Source organism: Humulus lupulus, chromosome 5 (assembly GCF_963169125.1).
Source record: "Humulus lupulus chromosome 5, drHumLupu1.1, whole genome shotgun sequence".
In the NCBI taxonomy this organism is placed as follows: Eukaryota; Viridiplantae; Streptophyta; class Magnoliopsida; order Rosales; family Cannabaceae; genus Humulus; species Humulus lupulus.
In genome coordinates this window covers 233836923-233847954 of record NC_084797.1, presented here as the reverse complement: position 1 = coordinate 233847954, position 11032 = coordinate 233836923, and the positions used below count along the sequence as shown (strand labels likewise).

The window sequence follows — 11032 nt, the reverse complement described above, 5'->3', positions numbered from 1 at the left end:
ACTTTCTAAGTATTGCAAAGCATTCCTCCAAGTCTTGAAGATGCCCTCCAGCTTCTTTGGACTTGACCAACATGTTATCGACGTATACCACCATATTTTTGCCGATCAAGTCTCAAAACATGCCATTCACTAAACTCTGGTAGGTGGCTCCTGCGTTCTTCAAGCCTAATGGAATCACCTTATAATAGTACAATCCTTTGACTTCATGTCGATCAAAGCTTTGATCTTCTCAGGGTTAGCCTCGATTCCACGTGAATTGACTATGTATCCGAGAAACTTACCAGACCCAACTCCAAACAATCTCTTGAGAGGGTTTAGCTTTATGCCATACTTTCTAAGTATTACAAAGCATTCCTCCAAGTCTTGAACATGCCCTTCAGTTTCTTTGGACTTGACCAACATGTCATCAACGTATACCACCATATTTTTGCTGATCAAGTCTCGGAACATGCCATTCACTAAATGTTGGTAGATGGCTCCTGCGTTCTTCAAGCCGAATGGAATCACCTTATAACAGTACAATCCCTTGTCTATCCAGAAGTTGGTATGTTCCTTATTGGGAGGGTGCATACTTATTTGATTACTCCTGAAATACGCATCCATGAATGAGAGTATTTCATGCCCTGTCGTTGCATCGACCAGTTGGTCTATTCTGGGTAATGAGAAGTAGTCTTTGGGGCAGGCCTTGTTCAGATCTGTGAAGTCCACGCAGTTCCTCCACTTCCCGTTTGGTTTTGGGACCAACACGGGGTTTGATACCCAATCAGGGTAGTAGGCCTCCCTAATAAAACCATTTTCCTTGAGCCGCTCGACCTCCTCCTTCAGGGCTTGAGATTGGTCTTTGTCAAGCAGTCTTTTTTTTTTGTTTTGTTGAATTGGTGAGTAGTTCTTGTCTATATTAAGGACATGACTTATTAAGAATGGAGAAATTCCAACCATGTCCTTATGTGACCAGGCAAAGGCATCCTGGTTTTTCTTCAAAAATTCCACAAATCGTGCTTTAATTTCCACCTTTAATTGTTTCCCGACTTTGATTACTCTAGTCGGGTCCCCCTCATCTAGTAGGACTTTGTCAAGATCTTTGAATGGTCCTACCCCCATGACGTCATCCCTAAAGCGAGGATTGATGTCGTTTCCCTCACTTTGGGAAACTTGCTATAATGAAAAATCTTTGTTAAAAGGAGCCCCTGGCTCCAGTAGAGTGTTTCTTTCAACGTCAACTTCCATGTTGACAACCTCATCGGTTCCTTCACCCTCTTTGCAATAGGTTACTATCATGTTGTTTACATAAGGTCCTTTCTTTGCCTTAGCTACTGATGCATTATAGCATTCTCGTGCCTCCCTTTTGTTACCCTGCACGAATCCTTGCCCTGCCCTGGTGGGAAACTTCAAAAATAGATGCCAGATAGATACTGTTGCGTGTAATGCCATCAAGAGGGGTCTCCCGAGTACCACGTTGTAATCCAATGAGCAATCTACCACCAGGAACTCTATCATCACAGTCTCATGCCTAGGGGCATCCCCCACTGTGACCGGTAGTTTGATAGTTCCTGCTGGTGCTAGGCATTCTCCTGTGAACCCATATATCACTTGGGAACACGGTGTCAGGTCCTTGACCGTGAACTTCATCTTCTTGAGGGATGATTTATAGATGATATCTACCGAGCTTCCTGTATCCACCAAGCATATTTTTACTCAGGCATTGGCGATTTGAATGGTAAGGACCAAAGGGTCATTGTGGGGGTACCTCACGTTTCTGGCGTCATCTTCTGTAAAGGTGAGAGTTTCACTTTCATAGCTTAGATTCTTTGGAGACCACTCCTCGACTACCATACACTGGGAAGACTCCCCTACCTCATGCCTCAGGGTCCTTGCATATCGTTCACGAGCATTGTTACTGTTGCCTTCTATGTGGGGTCCTCCACATATGGTATGTAGTGTGAAGTCTACAGCTATCGATTCAAGTGGTGCACTCCTCTGCCTTCAAAATTTTGGATTTCTGCTTAGGGTCCTGGTCTTGCCTCGGTAGCTCAAGAGTTTTCCTAATCAGAGAAGAAACTTTATCTCATCCTTCAATTGTTTGCACTCATTTGTGTTGTGCCCATAATCATTATGGAAACGACAAAACTTATTCTTGTCCTTCTTTCCTTCTAAGCGCAAGGGGGGTGGATTTTGGTACGGTACCTCCTGGTATGTTACCAAGTAAATCTCAGCCCTTGATGTTGTCAGGATGGTATAATTGGTCAACCTGGGCTGGTATGGTTGATGCTTAGCTTGTTTGTCGACGGGTGCCTACTTAGCTTTCTTCTCTCCACCATGCTTGGCCCCTGAGGTATTCCTCTTCATACCGTTGCCCCCACTGCCGCCCTGAGGGTTTGCACCATTTTTATCCGTCTTGACAGTGGTTTTATGGTTTATGCCATTTTCTTTCTTCATGATAGCATCATCTAGCTTCTTGTATTTGTCGGCTCGGTCTAGGAACTCTTGCAACGTACTGATAGGGTTCCTGTGCATACCCCCTCCTCTTGAGCATTGGTCCTTCTGTTGATGACCTCCCTCAAATCCTGAGGTTGCACATCTTTCCCCAGCCTATCGAACACAATACTTGGTTATTCATCGATTCCTTTCCCTTGCGAGACTGAGGGTGTAGGGGTGGTAGGCCCGCCTTGCCCTTTTCGGTGCGACCCTGCCCTCAAGCCTATCCTCCTACATGACTTTGAGATTTGGAGCGGCCATTTCCATTCCTGTCACGCCTCTCAGATGTTTGACCCTCATCTTTGACGTTGTTTCATCGGTCCCCTTGGGAGGGGGCCTTCGAGTTGGTAATACTCCTACTCCTAGATGGAGTATTATTCTTCTTAGTCATGGAGGAGAAAATCTTGGACTGTGCCTCTTCATCCTGGGAAAGTGGCTTTGAGAGTGTCCTTGGGGTCCTACTCCTCCCCTGGGACTCTTTGTTAATGTGGTCTCACTTTCTTGTTGCTTTGGCCTGAGCCTCCCTCACCGCCTGAGCAACAGCTTCAGCATTATCTCGGGCTAACTGAGTAGCCGCCTCTAAGGCCACAGTGGCCTCCTGGTCCCTCCGGTCAGCCTCCTGCTCCCTCTAGATCATCCTTTAGACCTGCTCATCGATCTCCTGTCGTTGTCATTCCATAGTCGCCCTTTGAAGGGAAATTTCTGCAGCAAAAGGCCTCCAGCCTCGCCAGAAATTACGCCATCTCCTTCTGGTGTGCATCCTGTGGATCTTCTGCATCAGGTTGATCTCCAACCTCCACCTGAGGTTCGTTAACGGGGTCTATGGGATCCTGGGTGGTGGAGTCCCTGGGAGCAGTCTTCTTGGTCTAACTGGGTTTTGGAGGCATCGTAAAAATGACGAAAGTGTGTTTCTTGATTTCATAATCTCAATGAAAGCACCAAAATGTTGACCTGTGAAATTTGCCAACGGTCGTATGTACAAGATACAACACCTTTTGAATGAAATAATTGACAGGGTAAATAAACACACAGGAATTTTATAGTGGTTCAGCCTTGTTCAGATGAAAAGTAATAACCTAATCCACTTAGCTTTTAGTATTGCTTCACTCGACAATTACACTGATGAGCAAAAGTGTTCACTCATTTCTCACTTGCCCAGAATTCTAGCCTAAAAAAGCTCTCAGAAAAAAGACCCTTTAATGAAGTCCTGGGTCCTTTATTTATAGTACCCAAGAGTTGAAACACCACTAGTGATACTGGGATCGTGGTTTGGCACACGATTATCAGGTAGTGAGAACACGTGTCCACATTCCCATGATTATGAGATTGTGCGTCTTCTTGTTGTCTTCTCTGGATCGTGGTTAATAATGCACGATAGAAACTTCTGGGAGATGTTAAGTCTCTGTTGGCATATGAAACTTAGGTGCTAGGCCCGACGACTAAAGCATTGGTGCTGGACCTGTGACCTTCTAGGTGCTGGACCTGTTGATCCTCTGGGTGCTAGGCTTGTTGATCTTTGCAGTGCTAGGCTTACTGATCTCAGTTTGAACGAGAGTGATTATTTCTCAGTGAAGTGTACTTGGGGGTTTAGGCCGACCACCCTATGGAAGATAGGGTCAGGTCGACTACCCCTATGGTCCTTGGGCATGTTGGGCCGACCACCCCGAGATAGGGGTCAGGCTGACCACCCATAGGGGGTATAGGGCCTGCTTGGGCCGACCAATCCTAGGGGGTATAAGACCTTCTTGGGCCGACCACCCGTAGGGGGTATAAGGCCTGCCTGGGCCAACCAATCCTAGGGGGTACAGGACCTGCTTGGGTTTAGCACCCCAGGGGGTATCGGGCCTGCTTGGGTCGACCACCCCTAAGGGGTATAAGGTCTGCCTGGGCCGACAACTCCTAGGGGGTACATGGACTTGCTTGGGCCGACCACCCCCAGGGTATTGTCTTGGTCGATTTTCCTATAGGTCCTGGACCTATACTTTTTGCCCGTCGATCTTTTCTCAATACTTTGTCGTTTTTCCCTCATTTTTGATGTCACGTGTCACATTCTCATTCACCACGTCATCCTCGTATTTTTTTAGGGATAACACATATCAAAATAGCATTTCATACATGGTACATCATCATATATATAATGTATATTTATACAAGCCAATCTTACTGTTCATAACATAAACAATTAGGATTCTATCTAACTTCCTTACCTCAGGTCCAAGCAAAGCAAAAATTGACAAACTTCACAACGATCCTATAACCATAATCAAATGGCATTCTTTAGCATCACATAAGACTTTCCTGTGCCCATCATACACACATGCTGAAAACTACACATATTTTCCAAACATGCATATTTACACATAAAATCACCAAAAGAATAATGCAAATTATACCTATTTTACAGGCATGGTTTTTAAGTAAAAATAAAATGGTTAAATATTGGACATATTTTTTAACTTAAAAGTGTATTTTGCATGCGGCATGCATACGTGGGAACGTTGTTAAAAAGTGACGTTAAAAACAATAATTCCTATGCGCTTATTTCAATCATTTTCAAAATAAGGATTTAGCAACATACTTTCTTACTATTATTTATCTCTTCAAAATCACTAAGTTGATTAAACCTCTTAAAACATTATTTTATTTCATAAAAATAATTTATTTAGCCTTTTAAAAATATAATAAATCCATTTTAGACATTTAGCCATTATTTTTAATTATGTTTCATTTTAGTTTAATGGATGTTATTACTATGATTATGAACTAATTTTATTTTATAGGGTTTTAACGTAGTCTCTTGAAACTTTATTATTAGTTAATGCAATTTCTATAATTTCTTTTTCATCATTGTGATTTATTTAACTTGTGATTAATGAATGTGAATAATTTGATATCGTTATTTGCATTACTTATGAAGTTTATTAAAAATATGAGAGGTCATAGTTAAATATGCTATAGTTGAATAGACATGGATTTGGATATAGGAAGAGAGTACCTATATAGTTTGTGTAGCTTTTAGGATTTCTATTCTTAATTCTTGTCTTATGTTTGGAATTTATCATAGAGATGTAGAAGTTCGCATATAAGTTGAGGGATTTGTATATCCTAGTAAGAATATAAATTGCTTTATTAAATCCGCTATCACAATAAGATAAAGAATAATGAAAATTGTATTGATGGAGTAATAGATGGGAAATATGATGAAATTAAACACCCTAGCTTTACATCAATTTCATTAATTCGTTTTTATTTGTTTTTGTTATTTGTTAATTGTTAAGTTTTTTCAATTCTTGCTTTTGTTCTTGATATTCTTGAATTCAAGTTTTATTAGCTAAAAAGAATTAGGAAGTTAATTATTGGTAGTTAATAAACAAACTCTATGGGACGATACTCAACTTAACTCTATTATCACTTGTCTACGATTGTGTATACTTGTGTATCAAATTTTCACAATAAGTCTATGAAATAATCACAAATGTGTAGAACTTAAATTTTTCCAAACTCTCACTTTTTATGTATACCTTTAACTCTTTCCCTTTTTTCTTGAAGCATAAAATATTGTATGTTTGATAAATTATAATTTAAAAATATTGTGAGATGCAAAAATAATATTATAGTATATAGTAAACTCTACAATTAAATTAGTTTGTTGTTATAAAATTAGTAAAATTAAAAATATTTCAAAATATAAATTTTTAAAATGCTTTTAGAATGAAATAAATAATATTTAAGATTTATTAATTTTTATTTTATTATTATGTTAGTTTATTTTAAATATTTTCAATTTGAATAATATATAACAAATAAGTAAATATATTTGGATTAAGAAAAATACTTTTATTGCATAACTTTTTCTAAAAGTAATTTTTACCTATATTAAAAGCTGGAATGTGCCAGCTTTAACTTTTGCACAAATTATTTAATAAGTTACATTATGCCTATTTACCAAATACCTTTCGAGTTTTTTCAAAAAAAAAAAAAAATAGATTTTATTTTTTTTAAAAGCTTATACTAAACTGGCCCTAAGAAGTTGTATGTATTGTTAATTGTAAGAGGTTTAAAATAGCTATTAGAGATGAATGTGCCATGTGAATCACCAACCTACAAAATACAATTAAGTAAACATTTTACTTGGGCAATTGAAGCTTATGACTCTACTACAAAGAAGACATTTTATGGCTCGCATTGAAACACTAAGAAAGATTTTAGGGCTCCTGGGGCGCGAGTCCTCTATTTGAGAGCCTTAAAATTTGTGATTTTTTAGGACTCGCACTGCGAGCCCTAAAAGATGGTCGGCATCGATGGTGGAGCCACAACTCCACGGTGGTGGTTCGGGAAATCAACAATTGGGCTTCAAAGCCCATGTCTCGGGGAGCGTCGTGGTGGTGGTAGTTCTTCTTGGAACAGCCTAGAATGGGCGGATTTGCATTATGATTTCTCGGACCTCAATGGATTCTGACAAAGGTCGAATTTCAATTCCGATGGTCAATGAATCTAATCCTTTAGTGGGTTTTGATGCCCAAAGCACAAGTAATGTAGTGGTGGTGGTCGTTTGGATCAGGGTGGCTTGAGGCGGTCGGAAAACACTCAGAAGTGTTTGGGCAACTTTGCACCACCGAGACTTCGAACGGCTTTAGGCGGTGGAGGAAGGCGCGTGTGGGGCTGGGCACACAGGGGTTGAAGGACGGTGACCTTCTGCGTCGCTTGGTCCGGCGCGTGTCGACGGTGGACGGTGGCAGGGCGATGATCGGGCCTCGCATTGACGCAGGCGAGAGAGAGAGAGAGAAAGAGGTTGTTGCTCCTTGTTTTCTTCTTCTTTGTGTGCTGATGAGGAAAATATGATGCCCTAATATAGCCCCAATTCGAAAGTGATAAGAAATTTTTGTCATTTTTTACTTAAAAGTTTTTAGGCCACGCTTTGGGAGTCCTTAATACTCTTTTAGGGCACCCACAGGGCCTTTTGATATTTAATACAATGAGTAAATAAACAACATAATTATATTTTAAAAGACTTCCCTTGACTAAATGAGAGCCAAATATATGCTGAAGTAGAATATCAGTAAAGTAAATTTAACATATATACTCATACAAGTGGCGAATTCCCTGTCTATCCATATATATAAATATATATATGGCATGATGATATCAACGAATTCAACATTTTAATATAAAAAGTCACTGTATATTAACATAATAACAATAAGCAAAATGACTAAAAAGGTTTACTGATGATGCATCTCTATTATTCCAAAGTACAAATCTTGACTGATTATTCATTTTTGAGCAATACAATAAAAAAAACAACCAACATCTAACATATACGTAAACACAATTTACAATTATTTATGCCCTGCATATTTATTAACTATAACTTAGTAGAGAAGAGATACATCTAATATTTGTATATGGATTTAAATTTATTTAGTAATGAGCTTAACAGAGGCCTCATAAGCAGCCCCAGCCTTCCAAGCTTTGGGTATGGCATTGTTAGAGCGAACCCAGTAAGTGTACCCATAACTGGTTGTAGCTTTGAACCTCAAGGTGATCGGTCCCCTTGGTGGATTTGTCATGTCCCAGACTGCCCCATAGGCTCTGCGCATGGGCTTCCACTGTTTGGTACCCTCCTATAGTGCATAAACAACAGCATCGGCACATCAATCAATTTATTGGTTAGTACATATTGGTATCTGAGGTTAAAATCACTTTTAACTTTTTAAAATAGTTATCCAATGGTATAACACATAATAAAGAGCTTTTTGGATAATGTTTTAAAAATTGTATTGATTTTTATCTAGCTATAATAAAAATGAAGGCAAATTATGGAAAGTAGAATTGAAGAGATGGATATATGCTAAAATATTCATATGTATACCTGCCACAATTCAACAGCTGTGATGTCGTTTTGGCCGCTCACATATAAAACACTTAAAGCCAAGTAGTAGGGATGATTGCTGTTTTCATTGATCTTGTAGGTGACCTTGTCCTTGTGAGTTGGGTACTTGCAAGAGATCCTCTTGTATTCTACTTCAACCACGCCATAATTGAGCAACTTTTTGTCTTCGTTTGGAAGAGCCAACTTTTTAAAGGCTCTTGGGCTGAGGATGAAATCAGTTCTGTCACCTTCCCCGTAATCAGTCACTACTATGTCCACTCCATCATAGTTGCAAAGGTGAGGATTTTTGCACCTGACCTGAAATATTAATTAAGGTACCTATAACGTTAACAAGATTATATAGTATACTTGAGAATAACATTCATTATTATAGGTAGAGAGTGATTATATATGTATTATATTACCTTATAGCATGCCCCACAACCAGCACCATCCTTGTACAGTGCCCTAGAAACTGCTGATACATAGCCATTATTGACGACTCTTCCATATTCGCCAAATCCACAAGCTCCACCTAAATTTTACGCACCAGCATTATATGTAAGAATTGTTACATGTACATATACATTGAGCTGAATTACTATGAAGATTTTTCTCAAAATGCATGCAAATGGGAGCAAAAGGACATACTTCGAGTCCCATAGCCGTCCGGGCTGCGATAAGAGGTGGCTCTTGAAGCTGTAAACATAGCGGTAGAGGCACATAACGCAGGGAAAAGCACCAGAATACCAAGCAGTGCACATAGTTGTTTCTCACTCGTAAACTCCATTTTTGTTCACACAAAGAACTTTAAACACAAATAATATAAGAAAAAAATGAAAGAAAAGGTTGTTTGTGGCATGGAAAAGGAAAGAAGGTATGTCATGTATTTATAGTGTACGTGGTACGTAAGAGCTAGCTAGCTAGTAGAGCCTTTGGTGGGATTAAGATTTAGGTATGATCGACCGAGGTGGCTTCTTAATTAGAATTCAAAGCAATTGAGATAAGGGTTTGGGATGAAATCCACGTGCGCGCAACTATATGTATGTGAACTTGTAGACACGACCTTTTTTTATGTTTGACTTTTCATAAAAAAAAAAAAGCATAATAAGTAATATCAACGTATATATATATATGTATTTATATTATGAATAATTTATAGATGATCATTTGAATTTTGTGGCAGCCCAACCTTCGCTTCTCACTATATTTTTCCCTTAAGGCAGAGTTGTTGATTAATTTGCACGTACTTGGTATTTTACTAAAAGAAAGAATAGTGTTCTAGGGGCTGGGAAACTATGTACGTTATTTGTTAAAGAATAAAAATTCAAACAATACTACTACATTGAAAACGCAGCGTATATATTATTATATATGATCATAGTATATGCATGGCTTTTAATTTAGGCAGGTGGCTACATATATATGCCCGATTTCAACCAACATGTTGTTAATATTATTATGTAGCTACAGACTAGATTGTTGCAGATTTGTAATGTACACAATTTGGTAAAATGTCAAACTTTGAACTTTGTTGGAAAATAACTCTTATAAATGATCATTTAGTTTATACTAAATAGTACCAAAACTATAAGTAAATAATATTAGAATAACTCTTATAATTATATATAAAAATATTATAGCAGGATCATCTATCATTATACATAGAACAATAATATCTCACAGTTATGTAGTCACCAAATAGTTAAATTTAATGGTAAATTGTGCCTGAACTACCTAATCTTTCGGGTTTGTTACAATTAAATACCCATTTTATTTTTTTAATGGCCAAACTACCCAAATATAGTGGAACTATATTCCGTCAATACCCAGTTGTTAAGCTCATTAACTTGACCTGTGTGGTATAAAATGGAAAATTTCAAGGTATATACTATAATATAGTAAAAAAATTTAATATGCCAACATAAGTTATTATCCTAAAAATTAAAAAAAAAAAAGCAGGTCGTACCGAGGACAAAACACCGAGAACATGTCCTCGGTACGTGTATTTTGACAGAGGCGGGAGACGTTCGCGGGGTGGGAAAATATTAAGTTCCTATACCGAGAACTATTCTCGGTATAGGGTCTCAGCATAAACGCACGAACAGACCCCTTCTTCTTCCCATTCTCGACAGATGACTCTCTCTCTCCCTCCTCTGCAACCTCTCTCTCTCTCACTAAACTCTCTCTCTCTCTCACACTAAAATCCCACTTCGGTGTAGGGTCTCACCATAAACCCATAAACAAATCCCTTCTTCTTCCCATTCTCGATGAATGACTCTCTCTCCCTCCTCTGCAACCTCTCTCTCTCACTAAAATCCCACTTCCAAGTGATAAATCTCTCACAAACTCACCACTACTACAAAAAGTGAGGTTTTGCGCCGGCAAAAGTCCGCGACGTATCCCCGTCGCTAATTGCACTTTTGCCGACGTAAAACATAATGCGCCGGCAATGGTATCTTTTGGCGACGAAAAAATGCGCCGGGAAAATAAGGATGCGCTGGGAAATTTTTTTGTCACATTGTTGTGGAAAACTCTTTTAGCGGTGCAAAAATGCGTCGGCAAAAGATGAATCTTTTAGTGGCGTGTTTTTGCGCCAGGAAAGGTGTATATATGCAGTGAGGATTGAGACTTTTGCCAACGTAATTTTGCGCCGGTAAAAGTATTTTTTAAATAATTTTTTTG

At 38.8% G+C, this 11032-nt stretch overlaps 1 protein-coding gene across 1 annotated transcript; it reads right to left on the bottom strand.

The window, feature by feature from the left end:
* Positions 1-7892: 7892 nt before the first annotated feature.
* LOC133780087 (expansin-like B1) lies at positions 7893-9137 on the bottom strand. The gene is made up of 4 exons (XM_062219966.1): positions 8999-9137; positions 8773-8882; positions 8348-8665; positions 7893-8099 (listed from the first exon to the last, which is right to left on the bottom strand). The coding sequence occupies exons 1-4, from the start codon at positions 9135-9137 to the stop codon at positions 7893-7895; spliced, it is 774 nt and encodes a 257-aa protein (XP_062075950.1).
* Positions 9138-11032: the final 1895 nt, after the last annotated feature.

What these genes read in the sequence shown, in the direction of transcription:
- LOC133780087 (XM_062219966.1), bottom strand. Translation starts at nt 9,137, where the DNA reads ATGGAGTTTACGAGTGAGAAACAACTATGTGCACTGCTTGGTATTCTG. An exon ending in GGACGGCTATGGGACTCGAA is followed by an intron (nt 8,883 to 8,998) that starts GTATGTCCTTTT and finishes CGTAAAATTTAG; the next exon opens with GTGGAGCTTGTGGATTTGGC. An exon ending in GTTGTGGGGCATGCTATAAG is followed by an intron (nt 8,666 to 8,772) that starts GTAATATAATAC and finishes TTAATATTTCAG; the next exon opens with GTCAGGTGCAAAAATCCTCA.